This window comes from Actinia tenebrosa, unplaced genomic scaffold (assembly GCF_029948245.1).
Source record: "Actinia tenebrosa isolate PJP-AT-01 unplaced genomic scaffold, QUT_ActTen_1.0 PGA_scaffold2__45_contigs__length_23673736, whole genome shotgun sequence".
Taxonomy (NCBI): domain Eukaryota; kingdom Metazoa; phylum Cnidaria; class Anthozoa; order Actiniaria; family Actiniidae; genus Actinia; species Actinia tenebrosa.
This window is the reverse complement of record NW_028292579.1, coordinates 741116-762500: the sequence shown is the minus strand read 5'-3', so window position 1 is coordinate 762500 and position 21385 is coordinate 741116. Positions and strand designations below refer to the sequence as shown.

Here is a 21385-nt window from a genome sequence, read left to right as displayed (position 1 = left end):
ACCCTGCATCCATATTGTGCATGTATCATTTACTTACAGTAAGGACTTCAAGTCATTTAAAAGAATTGCTCTGTAAGGAGGGGTGGGGGTGGGGGGGTAGGGATATTTTCCGGAACTACACACTAATAGTCTCGTACTTACAATGATAACATGTTCAGGGAATTGTTGTCTGACCGACTTGACAAACTCCACAAAGTGCTCAGAATAACCATTGGCAACATCAAGGCAGATGGCTGGAACTGTTGGGCAGGCCTCCATTATTTGCTTGAGTTTATCAATGTCTTTATCCATCATTCCAGAACTGGCAATGACATACTATAACACAATGATCTAAGTCAGGGCAAAGCTAATTCACACATCATATTGGAATAAAGATGCTAAGGGGCTGTTTATTTTTTTACTGGAGAAGGGAGGAGGTGGGATTTGTTGTGGGAGGTGGTCATGACAAATAAGACTCAAGAGAGGGGGGAGGGGGGCACAAAAAAGCATTTGAGTTGCACAGTTCTTTTACGATCAGTATGAAAAACACTTCTTTATTTAACAATCAAGAGGGGGGATGAGGATTTTCTTTTCCGTGATAAAAAATGAATAGTTCCTAAAGTTCTGTAGAAGGAACACCAGAGAACTTAGAGAAAAACTCTCAAATCAAGGGAAAGATGGACCCAACAAACTCTACTCACGTGTGATGCTGGGTCCAGAAAATCGAACAAGAGACCCCAGAGGTGCGAGGCGATGCAACCCTAGGTTACCTGATACGGTAACCTTAATTTCCATACTTACTGGTAATACTTCAGGGTTATTTTTACCAAACTCCTTCCATGCCTCAATAGGGTAATGCTTGTGTATAGCAGTCAACATTTTGTGCTACAATCAAATGACAATAAAATAGTGCAATTTGTTAAGAAGAATGGTGATCTGTCTGTCTGTCTGGTTTTGTTTTGTCTGTCTCTCTTGGTTTCTATCTATCTACAGCTTACCCACCAATATTAGACAAATTAAAAATTTACAAAATTTCAACAAAGAACTAAAAACATTCCTTTTTAAACTTGCCTATAAATAAGAGACATATTCATATTATAATATAATATAACAACTCTCAGCCTCTCTTAAATTAGGGGCAGCTTGATGGAGCAGAGAGAAACAGGCTTTTAAATATTCCCCCTATCTATATTTATGCCATTTTTATTTCAATCCTCCCTAATTTTTTCAGCCATTTTTCTCTCTACAAAATGAAATTTGATAATACTGATTTTCTACCTTTTAATGCTGGCTTTTAAACTTTAGGCTTGAGTGAAAAAAAATTTCATTTTTCCCATTTTTCTTTTTTTTTTTACGAGAAACAAAAGGTGTGCCTTTTAGGATATTTATCCCGCCTTCTTGGATGTCAAGAAAAATCTGTTGGGGTGTAATCACAGATCTTTCAATCTCTAGTTCTATTTCCATAATATACCTACCTGGGACACAGCCTCGGCAAGTTCAAATGTCCCAATAGTATCCATATTGGCAGCAATTATAGGAATTATATCATCCGGGAACTTTTTCTTGGCATACCTGAATGTAAAATGCCTGGATAGATCCACCTATGAGAAAAACAAGAAAGAACTGATTGGCGGCTTATGAGACACTATCAAAGACAACCAAGGGGGAGGGGGTGGGGGGTTGTCACTGAATTTTTAAAATGATTTTGATTTTTCAAATGTATTGAAAGCAAAAAAAGGCGACTAATTAAAAAGGAGTTTCATGTTTTAAAGCTCTATCAATATTACTTCTTACATGTAAGGTTATTCTTGAGCATTTAAAATAGCCGACAGCTGATGAAATTTTCGCATAACTTGAAAAGATTTTCTGCACGAGACTAAATCTTATTTATTCCCAGCAGTAAGGAAAGAAAATAATTAGCTTTTACATAAGTCGTAGCCAATTGCTTTATCCTAAAGATTATCATTCTCCATTGATTTTTTCTCGGTAATGAGGGACATAATTTCTAACGATAGAACATGTTAATTTTACTTGTCCTTCAAATAGTTTATCGTACTCACATCAGCTCTGCTTCGGATTGTACTACGTTTCGGCTTGATTAAAACATCCTTGAAGTCAAGCTTGATACTGTGGTCTACGTGAGGCATTCTAAACGGCGAAAATTTAAAAAAGGACGGGAAAAACTCACTCCAAACTCGAAAATCGTTGCTAAAAAGTAAATGATTTGCGTAAAAATGGCGCTTTTTCCCTCGAATTCCAATCACGTGGAATAAGTGATAAGACAAACAATTTGATTGGCTAATATTCATAGAGCGTACTTTCTGATTGGTTAATGTCAGTGCGTTGTCATTGCGGCAAAATTTTAATTCGCTCGGCACAAGCTTTGATTTTTGGAGCTTCTGAGAAAAAAATACGCTTATTTTTTTACTTATGAACAAATATTGTCTTCAAAGAAACTTTTCCGACTAAAATATATGTTTTAAAATTAAAATATTTTGGTTTTTTTTGCCCAACCTACGTTACTCCCTTCACCACAGGGAGCCCAGACATAATTATACATAATAAGCGGAAAAAAAGACAATTAAATGACTAGAAAAAAGACAATAAACAGTTGAGATTCATGGCTTTTACAATTGAAAATAAAAAAAGTTAAATGAAATATAATTTTTTTCGTTTTGTATTTTTTTAAGTCACTTTTGAGTGGGACTCCTTGTGGACGCATGCGTGTCGTTTTGGCGCGCTTTTTTGATAGCCCGAAGCAAAGCACCTCGGGAAAAATGCATCATGGCCGATGGTCTGTATGAGGTAAGTTGAGGAAATTTTCACTACAAATCACTCCAATCTGACCTCAAACTCTCTTCAAATTCGATTAAATCCACCTACCTGGACCTAAAGGACGATTCTAGATCTTAATCTCAGGTGTTCATTTAATTTCAAATCTTCTAAAATGGAAATTTTAACAGGCATTCAATATAGATTTGCATGTATTTTCAAATGTTTTTGTTTTTCAATCATGCTCTCTTAACTTTCACAAAGAACTCTCATTTTACTTGGTATTATTTCGATCGAGTGTCATGTCTTTCCAAAGGATTTTATAGGCTTTTAAGTGTATGTCCTAGTGATCGGGGTAGAGGATTCGAGATGGCTGTAATTTGAATTTATTTCACCGGAACTGGACACGTGCTTACTTTCGCTTTGTTAATGTACAGGATCGTTAAAATCCTTGGAGGTTTCATCCTGATTTGTCATATGGTTGATTAGTTACAGCTATCTTGTTGATCTTCTTCGCATTAATAGAGTTATGGGTCATATTTGAAAATTTATTCCAAATCTTTTCCGAGTTACTTTTTACTGGGCATTCATAATTGTCTTATAGACTTCAATTAGATTTGATTTTTTTACCACAAATTGTTAATTTCTCTCGCGCTGATTGGCTAATTTTCATCATCTATAAGAAGACAGACAAATAAGCTGACGTCAACAAGTGCGCGCTCCTTCTGTTGGTTGTTTTGATCACTAAAAATGCTGAAGTAACGTGTAGTTAGTGAGTTTTTTGTATAATGTTAGTTTCAAGATATTGGTAAAAGCCTGTGCAATGTGTTTTCTCTCAGATACATTAGGCTTCTTTGGTTGTCGCTGATTGGTTCAGGTTTGACTTAAGTTTGATTGCTTTGTTTCACTCTATGCTGTGATTGGTTGGTTAACTTTGCTGAAGTGGTCCCAATTAGTGTGTCCCCACAGTAATGGAATAAGATTAAGAACTACTATTCCATCATTTGAAATGCTAGTTGTGATGTCACCTGCACATCAATAGCGCAGCTAACAGATGACATCATAAAGCAAAGACAAAAGCAAAACTCAGACAAGCAAATTTATGTTTTACTTTCACCAAATAATTTTCATATAAGATCTTCGTTTAATTGAGTCATTATTCTAATTTTAAGATAAAATAATAAAATCAATTCGTATAATACCAGGGTTCTTGCTACTCCTTAAACTCCTTGAACACTCTTTGAATTTAATTCATGTTTTCAAGTGCACTTGAAAAACTCTTGTATTTTACAATTTTAGCAAAACTATTTGAATACCCCTTGAAAATTCATTTTTGGGTCCTTGTATATTCCTTGAATTTTAAGTGGTTACCTCAGCACCAACCCTGAATACTCTACATGGTTAAACAGAATGCAATGTTTGTCTGAGTTTTTAAGCTATTTTCAGAATCTGCGCACTGTGCTATAAACTTGTGGAGGTGGCAGGCTCATACTTTGTTTGAAATTCCAGGTTCAAGAAATCATAGGAAGAAGAGTTACAGAATCTGGAAAACAAGAGTTCTTAGTTCACTGGAAAAGATACCACGCACGCGAAAGTACCTGGGAACCTTTAGAGAATATTAATTTACATACTGCTACGGAGTTCCTGTATAAAGCATACCCTATTCCAGGTACAGGCGAAACAGTGCACTTTTTCTTTTGTTATTAGAGAGAAAGTATAAGGGCAGTGCTCAAAATAGTGGCCTGCCAATGGCCAAATGACAGGACAAATTTCAGGTTTGGCAGGCAAAAATAATGATGTGCTGCCAAATGAATAATAAAATGGCATGCAAAATTTACTACCTACAGAAGGTACTACCTACTGAAAGAGAGGTAATACAACATAACATTTCGATATGCTGAATTCCAATCTTTGAGTGAGCCGTGCCCTGACTTACTGTAGATCAGCCCAGAGGTTGTTTCAGGGTTTAATCTGTGAGTTAGCTGTGCCCTGACTTACTGTACATCAGCCCAGAGGTTGTTTCAGGGTTTAATCTGTGAGTTAGCCATGCCCTGACTTAGATCAGCCCAGAGGTTGTTTCAGGGTTCAATCTGTGAGTTAGCCATGCCCTGACTTAGATCAGCCCAGAGGTTGTTTCAGTGTTCTATCTGTGAGTTAGCCATGCCCTGACTTAGACCAGCCCAGAGGTTGTTTCAGGGCTCGATCTGTGAGTTAGCCATATCCTGACTTAGATCAGCCCAGAGGTTGTTTCAGGGTTTGATCTGTGAGTTAGCCATACCCTGACTTAGATCAGCTCAGAGATTCTTTCAGGGTATTGTTAAATTTTGAAGTTTTGGAAACAATAAATAGAGAGTTTTAGATTTACGTTCACGGCAAACGTGAAACGTCAGTTGACCAGTAAAAAATTCTTTTAAATGACTGAAAAAGAATCGCAAAAAGGTCCAAGTAGTAGAAAAACAAAAGAGTATTTGCGCTTGGTGAGAACGTTTGTAAAAGGTAAAGTAAAATACAGGAAAACTATGAAAACGTGGTCACATTTGCCGTTTGCGGGCAGAAAAAAAAGTCAATCTAAAACTCTCTAATATCCAACTCCACCCTCTAATAAATTCCTTTAAAAAAACTGTGATTGATTCTCTCTTCACCTTTTGATGGTTAATTTTTTCTTTTCAGGAGTCCGTCCCTTAGAGATTCTTCACCTCAAACCCAAAAAGCCTGTAAGCATAGCAAAACCATTAAAACTCAAAAGAGTCTCAGAAATGAATAAGAAAAAGTTGAAAGGTATTGCAAACAAAGCCGTTCTTGATGAAATCATGAAAGAACGGGCAAAAGAGATTGAAATGAAAAAGGAGCAAAAGAGGGGACGTCGCAGGAAACGAAAGTCTGATGATGATGTTGCACGGTTTGTCTTACGAAGTGAAGATGGTGAAACGCAATTTAATGGCTTACCACCAAAACGAAGTTTGAGATCCGACTCAGGAGGTCCAGAGCACCAAAGCCCTCAGAAGAAGGTGTATGGAGAGAATATGAAGCAACGAAATAATTTCCGAAAACTTCGATCACCAAGGAAAAGTAAAGACAAGGCATTACTTGCGATGGCTACCGCATGTGTGGCAAACAATTTTAATTGGTCGGATGAGGATCATTTCATGACAGATAGGACTGTCCGCAGAACACATATTAAAGAAATAACAGAAACTGTATCCGTAACAAAAGAAGGTCCTGTTACCAAGCTTACACTTTGTAATGAAAGTAAAAAGAATGCACTTACCATTGCGGTTAGTATTTTCATTTGTGTTTCCAATAATATGATACTAATATAATAATAATAATAATGGTTTAATGATGACATATCTACAGAGTAGCTTTACATTCATCATGAAATCACAAAAAAAAGCAAATTACAAAAATCATATATATCGGATTAACAATATCAAAATTTTATCTTAAATCTTAAAAATATGGGGGGGGGGGGGGGGAATTGAAATGTAATGTTATTACTGTTATTACAAAGATATAAATTCAGTGTTCTTAATGTTTATTTTCAATTCTTTTATGAGTAAAACACAAGATCAACACCCAAGATGTCCTGTCAACCAAATGTTTTTTTTGTCATATTTCATTCCGTATGTACCAATCTTTAGAAACTGTTGGCTGCATGAGGGTGGGCTGTCAATGACATCAGGGTGGAATATCGACAGACAGTCGTTGGACAGGGCATCTGGTTTATTGATCTTGCTTTTTACCCAGATTTGCACCTTGATCTTGGGAGTAATAATATAGCAGTAGTTGCAAAACGTGGCTCTTCTCCTTCTCAATCCAATTCAAATTTAGATATTTGTAGAGAGAGGAAAAAACCTGGGAGAAAAACTCAAATCAAGGGTGATCAAAACCCAACAAACTCTATTCACTCATAATGCCGAGTCCAGGAATCAAACCTGAGACCGCAGAGGTGAGAGGCAAGTGAACTACAGTGACATCACTCTCTCTAATTAATATTATTCTGTTAATTCTATTTTATGTCTTACTAATACTTAATGATATTAACAAATAAATAAGAATTTATATACAGTAGCACTATTTTCCAAGGGTTCAAAAACACTTTGCAACAATACTGCCGTTTCAGCATTTATTGTTCTACCTCCCTAGTTACTGTTGTTAGGTCAGACAAGCTAAAATGTGTTTTTGATATACAGCATGGAATATACACCAATTGCTGAAAATTGTAAAGGTCTGTCTTACATCAATGCATTATAAAGGTTCATTAGGTTTGATAACTTCTTAAAATTCTTATGAATTTGAGTTTGTTGCTCGGACATTCTTTATTCCATTGGGAAAACTACCCATTGTTTGATTGGACACTCAAGTCTAGCTGGGATTGGCCAATTGACCATGTTAAGAATAGTGTCTATTAATCTGTAAGTTTTAAGAAATAGAACAAGTTTCTTTGATGCAAACATGCTTCGGCACACATACCACCATCATCAGTGGATGTTAATGATGTAAATTATAACCTAGATTATATATAGTTAGTAAGAGCATGCGAATTTAGTGCCTAATATAGAAAAGCAAAAAAAAAACTATCATGTACAGCAAAGATTACACAATAAATCCGTAAGTGTATAAATCTAAATCTATAATAAGATAACGGTAAAATCTAGAATTGGACTCAAAAACCATTAATACTCGTGAAGAAATAGATAATGTGAGACTTGTAATGCTTCTCCTAACACTTTCCTTGTGTTCAGTCAATCTCCACATGCTTCATAACTACACACAGCACAGCAAGCATTTTATTTCTTTCATAAGATACAAATTATAATAACTATTATTTTGGATACGAATTGCAAAACAGAAAGTGCTCAAACATGCTATGTGCTCTCATAAAGCATGCACTCCCATCCAATCAAAACGTGAGATTCATAACAGTGATTTTATGATTCTATTTAGATGTGTGAGCAGATGATTTCAGCCCTCCATGACGCTGCAAAGGAGGATGTTAATGTTGTTGTTATCACAGGATCAGGGAACTCCTTCTGTAGTGGACTGGACTACAGTTGTGTCTTTGATAACTTTCGTGGAGCTCATCATAAAAGCCATGCTAAACTACTAGTAGAAAAATTCAAGTAAGAATAAATATCTACCAGGGTTCGTGCTACTCCTTAAACTCCTTGAAAACTCCTTGAATTTAATCCATGTTTTCAAGGGCACTTGGAAAGCTCTTGAATTTTACGATTTTAGCAAAACTCCTCGAAAACTCCCTGAATTTTTGCTTTGATCATTACTTGCATGGTTCTGAATTAGATCTAGTCAGAAAGATCGGAAAATCTGAAAGTCAGGCCATGTGCAAGCACCGTGTAAAACCTTGGCATAGTTAGCTGAACATACTCCTTGAAAATTCATTTTGGGGTCCTTGTATACTCCTTGAATAGTCCTTGAATTTTAAGTGGTTACCTCAGCACGAACTCTAAGTGGAGCACAAAGAGAAAAGCCCTCATGGTAAAAGAGAGTAGATTATAAGATTATTTCTTATAATTTCGTATTTCCTTTTGCAGACTTTTGGTAGAAATGATCATCAATTTTAGCAAACCTCTCGTAGCGGCAGTCAATGGGGATGCATTAGGTTGTGGAACATCAATATTAGCTCTCTGTGATATTATCTACATAAATAGTAAGGTATGGATGATTTACTGGTATTACTGGTATTATCAGAGAGTGGCCAAGAAGCCTTTGGCCCTTGTTCCATGATTGAATTGCAATTGTTTAGGAGATTAATACATTCTTATATTTTTACATAAAACTTGTACATATGTTTTACAAAGGTTCTTCATTAGATTTTACTCCACACACTCTACTATTTACAACATTCACTATTTAGAGTGTAAACAATACAACCGTAAAACTTTAGTAATACTAAATTGCACAATTTCATGCAAATTCCATTGTTTTCTATTGTTTAATTAACTTTATTTTGTACTATTTAGTAATTAGTGTTTCACAGATTAATTGTTTGCACTCTACAACACACAGCACTCAAATATTGATTGTCACAGATGGAGAAAAACCAGAGAACCTTGAAAAAAACCTTGAAACAACAGGACAGAACCAAAAAATAACTATACCAAAATACAACAGGGAGTACAGGAATCGAAACTACAACCACAGACCAGGGGTAGTGCATTTATAGCAGTAGCACACTACTTACATTCATTATTTTTGCAGTCCACACTTCAAATGGGTTTTGCTAAATGGGGACACACGCCTATTGGCTGTTCTTCTTTCACTCTACCTCAAATACTTGGAAGAATGAAGGTAACATAGCACTATATTTAGACCTGGAAACAGGGATAAAAATAATGGCCAGTCCATTGCCAGCCATAATGACTGGCCCAAAAAATGTTTGTGCGGAAGTAATACCAAAACGTCTTTTATCTGAATTCCATCTTTCCTACAATATTCAAGTCAAAAATTATACTAGAACAACTATTATTCCCCTCTGTATCAGTGATTATGGTGAATATTTACATCGCCTTTTGAAGACTTGCGGCTTTGTAAGTATTCCCAGATATTCACTTTGCGTTGAGTGAATAATTGTTAATTATAATATACACAGGGTTCGTGCTACTCCTTAAACTCCTTGAAACTCCTTGAATTTAATTCACGTTTTCAAGGGCACTTGAAAAACACTTGAATTTTATGATTTTAGCGAAACTCCTTGAATTATTTTTGCTTTGATCATTACTTTCATGGTTCTGAAATAGATCTAGTCAGAAAGACTGGAAAATCTGAAAGTCGGCCATGTGCAAGCACCATGTAAAACCTTGGCATAGTTAGCTGAACATATACTCCTTGAAGTATATTTTTGGGTCCTTGTATACTCCTTGAATAGTCCTTGAATTTAAAGTGGTTACCTCAGCACGAACCCTGTATGCACTTTACTACAGCTGCGGCAGATATCACGGCCTTAGTCTTGATAATTTACAATACCGTGCTCAACTTCATTCGATAATTGTATATTATTAGTAATATGTATTAAATTGTGACTTGGATTTGTTGCAGGCATGCTCCATGTTGTTATTGAATGAGGAGATGATTGCGACAGAGGCCCTTGACAATGGTCTTGCAATGGAAGTGTTTGATTCAAAGACCTTCAGTGAAGAAGTCAGAGAAAGAGTATATCGTCTTGCAGACATGCCTTCTAAGGTTAGTAAAACACATAAATTGCAATTAAAATAATACAAATAATGTTTTATTCCCTTGGTTCAGTTGTCCCACTGAAATGTCGATGATGGTAAGAATGATGAAGATGGTGATGGAGTTGGTCGCATTGATGATGGGTATGGTCATCACCAAGATGGCTGATGGTAATGATGGGGATAATGGTTAATCTATAGACTAATGAAGGTTCATGTCATGGTCAGTATCAAATATCATTGTGACATTGACGGCAATGATGGCCGATAGCTTATAATGGGAATAATTATTAGAATAAACGATAGCGACGATAATGGTGATGGTAGTGTTAATGATGATGTCGATGATAATGGTGGTGATGATGTCAATGATAATGGTGATTTGGTTGATAGTGGTGGTAATGATAATGGTGATGTCAATGATAATGGTGGTGGTAATGATAATGGTGATGGTGATGTTGATGATAATGCTGAAGGTGATGATGTCAATGATAATCATGGTGGTGATAATAGTGGTAATGTTGATGATAATGGTGGTGGTAATAATAATAGTGATGGTGATGATAATGGTGGTGGTAATGATAATGGTGATGGGGGTAGTGGTGGTGGTAATGATAATGATAACAATGGTGGTGGTGGTGGTGCTGATAATGGTGATGGTGGTAATGATGATGATAATGATTATGATAATGATGAGGAAGTTGATAAACAATACCTTCACAAATACTCATTTCAGTGTGTTCAAGACACAAAAAGTATGCTTCAGCAGTATGACTTGCAAACCCTACACGACATCAATGCCGATGAATGCAAGTTGCTTGTCAAGTATCTCAGTGATGAACAAGGTATTGCAAGCATGTCCAAGTCATGGAAGGCAGATGTAATGGGATAACGCATCACCTGATCAGTTTTATCTGTATATAAACAAAGTAGATCTAAAACATATTTCTTTAGATAGTAACATACATTAATTTCTTATACGCATTTACACAACAGTCTCTGTCACAGTTCCCTGTGCCATCTTGAAAAATAACCGTTCCTGTGCATTGAAGAAGGAATGGCGGTGACCTTGCAATGATAGATACCTTTATTAACATGTTGGACAATTATTCACATCTCTATCTTGTAAGGTCACTGCTATTCTCCCTTCAATGCACAGGTACAGTTACATTTCAAGATGGCACAGGAAACTGAATACTATGTACCCAACAAAGCCCAAGGCATTTTTTTTTCTGTCTTCCATCAATCAAAATAATCTAAAAATTTGATTGACAGATGTCAATATAACATTTTATGTAGTTGTTTGGGTCGCATAAATATGAAAATGGGTATAAGGTTCAGACAGATGATGCGGCATTGCTTGCAACAGAGAGAATTGCACATCTGCAATGCATGGAGAAATATATACAATGTTGCCACAGATCAAAGAAAGTAAAAATGAATAACACTTTTGCTACTTTGTATGCAGTCACACGAATGCATGCATACGGATATTCTTCCATGTTGAATGCAATTGCATCAAGTGTCTGCAATTCTAGAGTAACTTTTATATAAGTGGTACACTCTGACTTACAGCATGCATGGTACAGTATGCAGTGCATTGAAGTGGATCACAATTGTTTTCGTACCATTAATCCAATCAATGCTTCGTTACCTAAACATACATAATGCGGTGGACTAACGTTGTATGAGTCTGTTAGCACAGGGGATTCCACTTGTATGAAATCTTCTCTATTTTCAAATCTTCATTGCGTCACATCTAAATAGACCCTTCACAGTTCCTTGTACCATCTTGAAAGGTAACCGTACCTGTGCATCGAAGACTGCCAGTGGTGACCTTGTAATGATAGAGACCTTTTTGACACCTTGAAGAATTATTCATGTCTCACTTCAATGCACAGGCAGTTACCTTTCAAAATGATACAGGGAACTGTGAAGGGGACTATTCCTTTGAGATGTTCTTATGGTAGAATAGAATGCTAAAGATTAGACAGTATTTCTTCTTAGTTAGACATTATTTTATCCTTTTGATAAAGCCAGGAGTTTTTTCTGTTTTTGAATTTTTTTATTAACCAGGTTGACACCCTACTGATAACCTACCAACACCCTACTGACAACCTACCAACACCCTACTGACAGCCTTCCAACACCCTACTGACAACCTGCCAATACCCTACTGACAACCTGCCAATACCCTACTAAAAACCCACCAGCACCCTATTGACAACCTACCAACACCCTTCTGACAACCTACCAACACTCTATTTACAACACACTAACACCCTGCCGACAACCCAACATCAACTAACAACCCACTAACTTTTCCATTGCATCGTACAAATTACTTGGCACTTTTTGGCAATATTTTGGCACTTTTTCAAATGATAATTACCGTTTATTTATTTACAGTGATTTTAACCATGTTTCACTCATGTACATAATAGTAAATAAGTGAATTCAAATTATTGTCACACTCTTTCATTAACAATTAAGACATCCTTCTTAAAACAATTCATTGAACTTTTAAGGTTTTTGTAATTTTATGGCCAATTTTTTTAAAGGCTCATTTTATGTAAGTAATCTTAAGCAATAGAATGTGTGCAACCATGTGACTCTTGAGATATGAATAACAATGAAACAGCCACCATTTTGGTTGATGTAACAAGAGAAGCTTATGAGGAATGCTTTGTTATTGTCAACCAAGATGGCGGCTATGATGTAACATGAACCTGCTCTATTGAAGAAATTTTTAAATTTAGACCATTGCATGAAATAAATGAAGCAATTTTCTTTTCAATTTACGCTTCCACAATGTATACATCCAGCTGATCTGAGAGAAAATGTTAGCCAATTAGAATCTAGATTTGCTACTTTCGAGGTATCACTTTTCATCTTAGTAAAATTGATTTTCAGGCACCGAATGAGAAAGGCTCGTCATTCTTTGTTTGCACATGACGACATCGTTGCCATCTTGGTTGAATTTAACACAAAAGAATTGTCAATGAATTCTTGTTATATCAACCAACATGGCCACCATGTCATTATTTCACTTAGAAATGATTGAAAATCAATGTCTAAATTGCAGACTTAGTTGCACCAAATGTCGCATTTTTCGCATTCATTTACACACACTCTAATTTCGCTCAATTTTTCACATTCCTAATTTTAGTGCTAAGTTTAGCTCAAAAATTCAATCCGAGGGGATAAAAGACAATAGATTAGTCTTTTACTTAATGTGCCCTTGTTTCGCATGTAGGCTATAATTTTATACATTTTAAAAGATATGTGTATGTCATTGGGGAATATTTTTAATGTATAGTACGAGTAATAAAATCCGTCATAGATCAATGTGTTGGTTGTCATTCCTTATTCCTGAGCAACCCAGTTGGCTAAGTTGGTCGAGCGCTGAACTGTTGTGCGGGAGGTCGTGGTTCAAGCCCTGACGACCGGACTCTAAAATAACTGAGGAGAAAGTGCTGCCTTTGTAATTACATCTGCATATGGTTAGACTTTCAAGTGGCTTGGATAACCACTTTAAATATCAGTCCCATTTTTCCACACTTCATTACTAACCAATATCGGAGGGACGTAAAAGAACCACTGAGGACGTAATAAAACCCTGGCAGTGACCATCCTCAGTGCCTACACCTCATACTTAATTACCTCTCATGATTGTAAATTGCAACAAAAGCAATTTGTCATTCACAACTCAATGTAAAGCATCTTTGATTATATCCATATAGAAAGGGCGCTATATAAATCATCATTCATCATAATTCATTATTTTGTTGGAAGTGACGCAACAACTTTTACATAATATGCAAATTAAGGTTGAAAAGTTATGCATGAGGAATGCGAAGTGAGAGTTACAAGTTGGTTTGTAAAACTTTCAGTGGTGAAAATAATAAACAAAAGTCGATACCATGACCTGTGGCGAAGTACCGCCGTTCAGTGGGCACTTGCGACAAGTTTTAAAAAATAACAGATTTAACAGCCCTGCAATAAATAAATGCTCATAGAGGATATCACTTTGCAGCAATTCAACTGATAAACTTGAAGTCCTCTTTTAATGTCTCTAGTAGATTAGGGAGGGGGTTGCCATTGACGTGGTCATCTGAGCCACGTGAAGGTCTAACCATTATTGCAGATGTAATTTACAAAGGCAACACCATGTTTTTAATACACGTACATGTTTTAAGAGCGACAGCTCCTCTATAATACATGTGCTAATAAACTATTGTACTGTATTGTATTCTCTGTTTTTTAAGAACCTGAGTGTTGGGGCAGCCAGGACTGTAACCACAAACTCTTACCAACTGAACTATCAGGGTGACATTTCACCCCTCTTACCTCATTACTCCTCAATCTTAATAGTCCTCTGCTAGGGCATAATGTTTTCCCATTTCAGTTCATGTGTCATTCTCTTGAGAATAAGATTCTTTGTTTGAGTTGTATCCATATTCATATGTCTTCTCATGTGTAACCAAGCGCACCGTTAAACAAAGAAATGGTACTCTAGGGAATGACACGTGGTCTGAAAATATGGGAAAACATGCCCAAGCTGTGGAGGTCTATGCATATAGATTGGCACCAGCCTGCCCCTCCCTGTCCCCAAGTTCATTCTCACCCCCTTGGTCTCACATTAATACAACAGTATTAACTTTAACATAACTTTTATTCAAACTTTGAACCCTTTTTACAATAACCACGTGACAACCTTTACTTAGCTTTTCTTTGCATGAATTTCATGATCGCCTGCATGCATTCTTCAGAAAGCCATCTCTGCTCCAACAAAATGCACTCTCTTTCATTCACCTCGTGTAGGACTGACTTATTTGATTCTCTTATTAGTTGCTTTGACAGCTGCAGGCTCTGATAAGAAAGAAGTTCAAAAAAAACATGCTTGGCTCACAATGGACTTGCAAAAAAAATGTAGTTTATTAAGCATTACAATTCATGTTTTCCCATATCAGACCATGTGTCATTCCCTTGAGTATGATTTCTTTGTTTAGCTTGGGTGTAATGTTTTCTTATTTCAGACCATGTGTCATTCCCTAGAGTATCATTTCTTTGTTTAGCTAGGGTGTAATGTTTTCTCATTTCAGACCATGTGTCATTCCCTAGAGTATCATTTCTTTGTTTAGCTTGGGTGTAATGTTTTCTTATTTCAGACCATGTGTCATTCCCTTGAGTATGATTTCTTTGGTTTAAGAGGGTCCTGAAGAGGTAATTTATCTGGTATTTTTATTTTTATGGGAATGGGATTCAAAAACAATTAAAAATTTGGAATGGGATTGAGATTTGAGCAAAACATAGTCCAGGACTATGGGATTTGATCAAAATCCCCCTTGAGGACCCTTGGTTAACAATTGTGCATGGATGAGAAGACACATAAATGTGGGTTCATCTCTGCAAACAAAGAATCTTATTCTCAAGGGATTGACATGTCAGAAATAGTACCATAATAAGAATAAGAATAATTGTACAGCTTCTCATTAATCACATATAGGTAACTGTCCAATTATTTTCTTAATTGGACAGGGTCTTGTTAATATGGGATTAATGAGGCAGCTATATAATTAATAGGTAATGGGATTTCATGCCCCCCAATCAAGAAATAATTAGACTCAAAAAATTCCTCTGACTGCCAAATTGGACTCGGAATTTTCCTCGTCCAATTATTTCTTAATTGGACAGCATGGAGTCCTATTACATATTATAATTATAATAATATAATAATCAACTTTATTTAATGAGGGTATACACTAAACAGTATGTCAACTAGCTAATAAGTGGCCCACATACTTAAAAACTAAGATACAATACAATACAATAATGACTACACTATAAAAAGCTGAGCTAAAAATAATATGAGATACTGAAAAAACATATGCAAACAAATATATATTTAAATAATCATGATAACCATCATGCAAGTGCAATGGGCTTTTCAAAGTACAACATTTCCTCTGCTTCTATTGCAAGTGTGAACTAGATCTAGACAGAGATAGCGCAATTCTTTCTTTTGAATAAAGAAATAAGAAAGAAAATTACCTTTGGGGGTAGCTGTGCCATAGCCACAACTCTGCTATCTACTTCTCTATGGAAGTCATCATGAGGAAACACTTCAGATACAAGGCCGCACTTGAGAGCATCACCTGCATTCATCTTGCGACTTGCAAGAAGAACTTGATTGGCCTGAATATGTGAAAGAAATGAATGACTCAAATCTAAGACATTGATTACAGAAATAGTGACATAGAAATGACATCACTGCAAAACTGAGGTGTCAGGAAACCTGCAAAAATTGACCAAAAAAATTTTTTGGAAAAGGCCACCACGCGATAAAAAATACATAACTAAATTATTGTGTCAATTTTATCAAGCACATATTAGCAAAATTAGTTTTTTGATTTGGTGGCCTAGAAAGCCATAATTAACCATAATTGGCTAAGGTTTTTTTTCTCAGATTAGCTGGGATGAGAATATTATTATTAGAAATTTTGTAATACTCCATTTTACAGTTCTGTTCAGTGACCAAACTGTGAGTTAGCCATATCCTGACTTTGCGATCAGTTCAGAATTTGAAGGTTGAAAATGGATACATTACCAAAGCTGTTCCCATGATAGCAGGGAATGTGTATGAAGAACATCCTTCAGGGCTTTGCCCAAGCTCCATGAATGGTGTATGGAAAGTAGCCCTGTCTGATGCAAACACAATGTCAAACAGACCCAGAACTGTGACGGAGATACCCACAGCAGGCCCATTGACGGCAGCAATCAGGGGCTTGGGGAAGTCTATGAATGATGCCACAAATTTACTGGAAGGAAATAAAAGATTTATTAGGACCGGTCTATAGTTTGCAACTTGGCTTTTTTTTACAGCATTTCAGCATGAAATAAAGTCTATTATTAATCATCAAAAATAAATAAATGAAGGAAGAAAGGAAGGAAGGAAGGAAGGAGGGAGGGAGGGAGGGAGGGAGGAAGGAAGGAAAGAAAGAGGGAGGGAGGGAGGGAGGAAGGAAGGAAGGAAGGAAGGAAAGAGGGAGGGAGGGAGGGAGGGAAGGAAGGAAGGAAGGAATGAATGAATATATTACACCACTGCGTGCTTACTTTCTATTCATCAAAATAAAACAGTCTAAGTGGTGAGTTAGGATATTGTATTTCACAAAGGGAAAAAACTCAATAAAATAATACAAACTTCATGGAAATTACAAAAACGATAGATCTATGGAGTTCTAAATGATAAGTGAACCACATACCTGAGCACATTGCGTCCATCCCTCGCCATTTTTTCTGGACCTTCTGGTGGTATGTTGGCAAAGTTACCCAAATCATTGCCACTGCAGTAGTAATCCCCTGCTCCCGTTACTACCGTCAATACACATGACTTATCATTTGCTGCTTCTTCAAGGGCATCTATCCATTCCTGGTACATCTGTTTAAAAAAAAACACTTGTCATCCCTAAACGCCACCGAGAAGTACAGCAGTGGTGCAGCTCAATGGGGTCAAACTGAAAGCATGTGAAGGCGCCGCTGCTAGCCCGGGGGGGGGGGGGGGGGTACTCCCCTACATACACTATATGGGTACGTACCGCCAAACAGGGTATGGTTTTCAGCAACTCTACATATACTCTGGACTGAACAGGGTATATAAAATCGCGTTCTCTCTAGGACAGGGTATATAAAATCGCTCTCTCTCTGGGACAGGGTATATGAAATCACACTCTCTCCTCTCTGGAACAGGGTATCCATTTTCGCAATACCGGAACAGGGTATGATTTTCAGCAATCTTGCTCTGGAACAGGGTATGAATTTCAGCGATTTTACTCTGCAACAGGGTCAGGGTTTAGTGGGCTCAGCGGCACATCCCTACCCTAAACGGCAAGAGTACCCCTGGGACTGATAGCCACTATATAATCCATGTATGACTCTGGAGCACAGCTCTAACCAGTTTAAATATTAGTAAGAGACAATTTGCAAAGGGGAGGAAAAACCGGAGGGCTGAAAAAAACCTCAGTACTCTAGGGTCAACCATTGTCTTAGATACGGTTTTCATTAAAGGTTCAAAGATTTGAGAATGCTTCAGACTGAGCACAATTTTGCAGCTTAAACTACCATCATGATCTTCTCCTATTATTTCAAAACTTAATGAAAAAGGCCCTAATTAACAATTAATTGCCGAAGTCGAAGTGAATATCGGGGAATATTTACCGAGACATGAGTCTTCGAATGGCAAGGTAAATATTCTCCAATATTCACTGAGGCAAATAATTGTTTTAGTATAAATACACAGGTGATTCTTTCAAAAAAAAGAAGAAAAAAAGAAGATAAAAGACATTTTTTCCAGTAACAGCAACGAAGTGGCTGGCCACCATTTTGGATTATCGCTGGAGGTGATTATCATGTGATAGTGTGAGTTTCTCAACCAATCAGCATGCAAGATTTTCAATAATCACCCGTGTATTTTTACTAAGATATAATCATTATATAATTAAGTAATTAATTATTCATAGTATAGTTATTTGTATTTCCTCAATTCAGCCTTTGGCTGCATAAGTAGATTTTCAATAAAGCATCTATTTATCCATCTAATTTTCACCAAGAGTTTATGGAATAAGTTTGAAAAAATTCTACAAATGGACTCAACACAAATTACGATAACTATGTTGGACAAATCATCCCACTTGTGCAACTGTTGCAGCAAGTGCTGCAGACAGAAGCTCCCCAAAGATGCTAGTACTCCAAAAAGGGAAAAAATGATGATGATGATGTTCAACACCTTCACTCACCTCCCATGTAATAGCATTATATTTCTTAGGTCTGTTTAGTTTGATTGTCTGTACACCATCTTTTACAGTGACTTCTAATGCTTCATACTTTCTCCCAGGACCAGAATCTTTAGCTGAGCTTTCTGATCCAACGGATTCTTCTGTTGTGCCTATATTAGCTGCAAATAAAATTTCATTTATCTTAACTCTTAAGTATGGGTGGAGTGCAGAACCGAAGTGCATTGCTTGCTACATGTATGGGTTTATTGGTAACCAGTCAACTCACCCAGGCCATTTATTTACATGAGTAACCTGCCATTTTTTCTGGTAATTTTTTTATTTTATTTTTTCACATTCTTAAAGTTTCATTTGAAATACAATATAATATTGGGCCTAGAGCCTCTACAGCTATAATTCTAGCATTTTATAATCCATATTTAAAATAGACAAAGATAACTTTTATAAAATAACTGTTATGAATGTTGCATTCTGATTGGTTTGGAGCGCATGCTTTATGAGAGCACATTGCACGTGCGCAAACTTTCCGTTGCATCATTCCTATCTATTATCGTAATTTGTATTTTATAAAAGAAATAAAAAACAAACCGCTATGCGTCGTGCTTCCTCTAACACTTCTCTTGTGTTCTGCCAACCCCCGCGTGCTTTATGACAGCACACAGCACGCGCGTGCATTTTCTATTTCTTCAATTTATCTTATCTAATAATAGATACTTCCCTACCTGCAAGTTCATTTACATATGTGATATATTGTTTTTCTGCCTCTTCCTACAAAAAAATTATGATCAGTTTTCTTATAGCTTAACAGTATTTATTTTCTATTTTATGTTGCTTTTGCCAATAACTGTGGGCCATGTAGTGTTGGCACAGACAATAAAGATGGTCATCACCAGCATCTTCAGTAGGTCTTTAACAATCATCTTTAATAGGCCGATCTTTGTTTACATTTTTTCCTGATTAGCATTTTTTTAAATCAAGCTACAAGCAAACCAACTCCAGAAATCAAAAAAGAATGTCTGATTTAGTAACTACTGAAAATTTGAGAGTAATATGTTCAATATTTTGGAAGTAAATTTTTTTTTAAACCGGTATGTAATGATTGACCAAGAAATTTAAGTATGGTCGTAAGGCAAGACTTGACACACAACCATACATTTCTTTGTAATTTATAGTGTTTTCAAAAACAATTTACTCCCAAAATATTGAACATATTACTCTCAAATTTTCAGTAGTTACTAAATAAGACATTCTCTTTCGATTTCTGGAGTCGATTTGCTTGTAGCTTGAAATGCTAATGAGGAAAAAACGTAAACAAAAATCTGCCTAAATACAGAGTCATAGTGAAACATTTGCAGATGTATTTACAAAGGCAGCACATACTTCTCAGTTTTTTAAAGACTTTGAGAGTGTTGGGTCAGCCAAAGCTTGAACCATGACCCCCCCCACACAACAGACAGATGCTCGAACAAACTGAGCTATCTGGACGGCAGTATTTTTTGTATTGTAATTGTGAAACTCCAAGATCGAGAATATAAATGTTTGTTGTGTATGTACTTCTAGTATATTAAAGTATACATCAAACTTAGTAATACAGACTTACTTTTGAGATGTTCCCTAGACTATTCCATGCTGTCCACTTTGCTTTGCCAACAAAGTCAAAAGCACCAGGTTTAGGGGCATCACATGCACCCACCGTTGCCTGTTAAAAATGAATATATATAATATATATTTAATTGAGCTGATCTGCACAGTATATAAAGAAAGTTATGCAGCTGCTAATTATAAGACTAAAATATAATGTGTCCTTGTAAGTCTCATATGAGACTTGGTAGCTCAGTGGTTAGAGCATGGCACCGGAATCGCCAGGGCACAGGTGCAAACTCTGTTCTGCTTATGATTAGCAGGTGCATAAGTAGCTTGATATACTGTGCAGATCAGCTCAACTGACATACATTATAACTGCAGTACAAATACATAGTCTATATATATTCTCAAACTATTTATTTTTGGAATGCACTATTTAGTATGCAGTTTTCAACCTTTTTTGAAAAAGCTGCATACATCACAATAATAAAGATGAAAAACAAAAACAAACCATCTAGCATAAGGAGGGATAAGAAAAATTATCAGAAATGAAGTTGACTTCGGCCACTTTTGTTTTGATTGGACTTTGAACAGAAAAACGTCAAGGGGAGAGGTGGTCAAAAGACGCTAATAATTATAATAAATCCAACAAAAATTGCTTATAAACAACCTAACCCATTACTACAATAACTGTGATATGTAATAGCTTTGTGTGTGATGACAAATAAAAACTAAAAATTTTGAATTAAATAAAAAAATTCGCAAATTGTTTTTAAAGTTTATTTCTCACCTGTTTGAAAAGCGCATATAGTTTAAGTTTCGCTTCGTTTCCTGGGTCCTCTTTAAGTGTGTTTACACGGTCTTTTGCTGAGTTGAATTCTTGACCTGTCCATAAGGGTCCACCAGCAGAATGTATGCCTCGAAGTGCAGGAATTCTCGTAAAACGGAAAAGATTTCTTGGAGAAAAAAAACTGACGAAGCGAGCGGCCATTTTTAATTTCTACAGTCATGGAAGCACCCGCTGACGTGTGTGCTGAGGACTCACAGATAATATTTATGGTAAAAGAC

At 36.3% G+C, this 21385-nt stretch overlaps 3 protein-coding genes across 3 annotated transcripts in view; 1 reads left to right on the top strand and 2 right to left on the bottom strand.

Annotated features, from left to right (window-relative positions):
• LOC116304002 (GMP reductase 2) overlaps positions 1-2231 on the bottom strand; it is a 7662-nt gene extending 5431 nt beyond the window's left edge. Inside the window, exons 1-4 of the mRNA XM_031713648.2 lie at positions 2040-2231; positions 1455-1580; positions 781-864; positions 142-315 (exon numbers count right to left, since the gene is read on the bottom strand). Coding sequence (XP_031569508.1) covers positions 142-315; positions 781-864; positions 1455-1580; positions 2040-2126 — 471 coding nt within the window. The 5' untranslated portion in view covers positions 2127-2231. The remainder of the gene's footprint in view (positions 1-141; positions 316-780; positions 865-1454; positions 1581-2039) is intronic.
• A 522-nt stretch (positions 2232-2753) lies between these two features.
• On the top strand, positions 2754-13289 carry LOC116303989 (chromodomain Y-like protein 2). Its single transcript, XM_031713636.2, has 8 exons — positions 2754-2784; positions 4261-4420; positions 5422-6026; positions 7699-7874; positions 8304-8424; positions 8971-9060; positions 9808-9951; positions 10678-13289. The coding sequence occupies exons 1-8, from the start codon at positions 2764-2766 to the stop codon at positions 10831-10833; spliced, it is 1473 nt and encodes a 490-aa protein (XP_031569496.1). The 5' UTR covers positions 2754-2763; the 3' UTR covers positions 10834-13289.
• Positions 13290-14597: 1308 nt separating this feature from the next.
• On the bottom strand, positions 14598-21358 carry LOC116303967 (enoyl-CoA delta isomerase 2). The gene is made up of 8 exons (XM_031713605.2): positions 21108-21358; positions 20334-20432; positions 19456-19501; positions 18737-18894; positions 17207-17382; positions 16552-16762; positions 15996-16139; positions 14598-14813 (listed from the first exon to the last, which is right to left on the bottom strand). The coding sequence occupies exons 1-8, from the start codon at positions 21306-21308 to the stop codon at positions 14661-14663; spliced, it is 1188 nt and encodes a 395-aa protein (XP_031569465.2). The 5' UTR covers positions 21309-21358; the 3' UTR covers positions 14598-14660.
• Between the last annotated feature and the right edge of the window lie 27 nt (positions 21359-21385).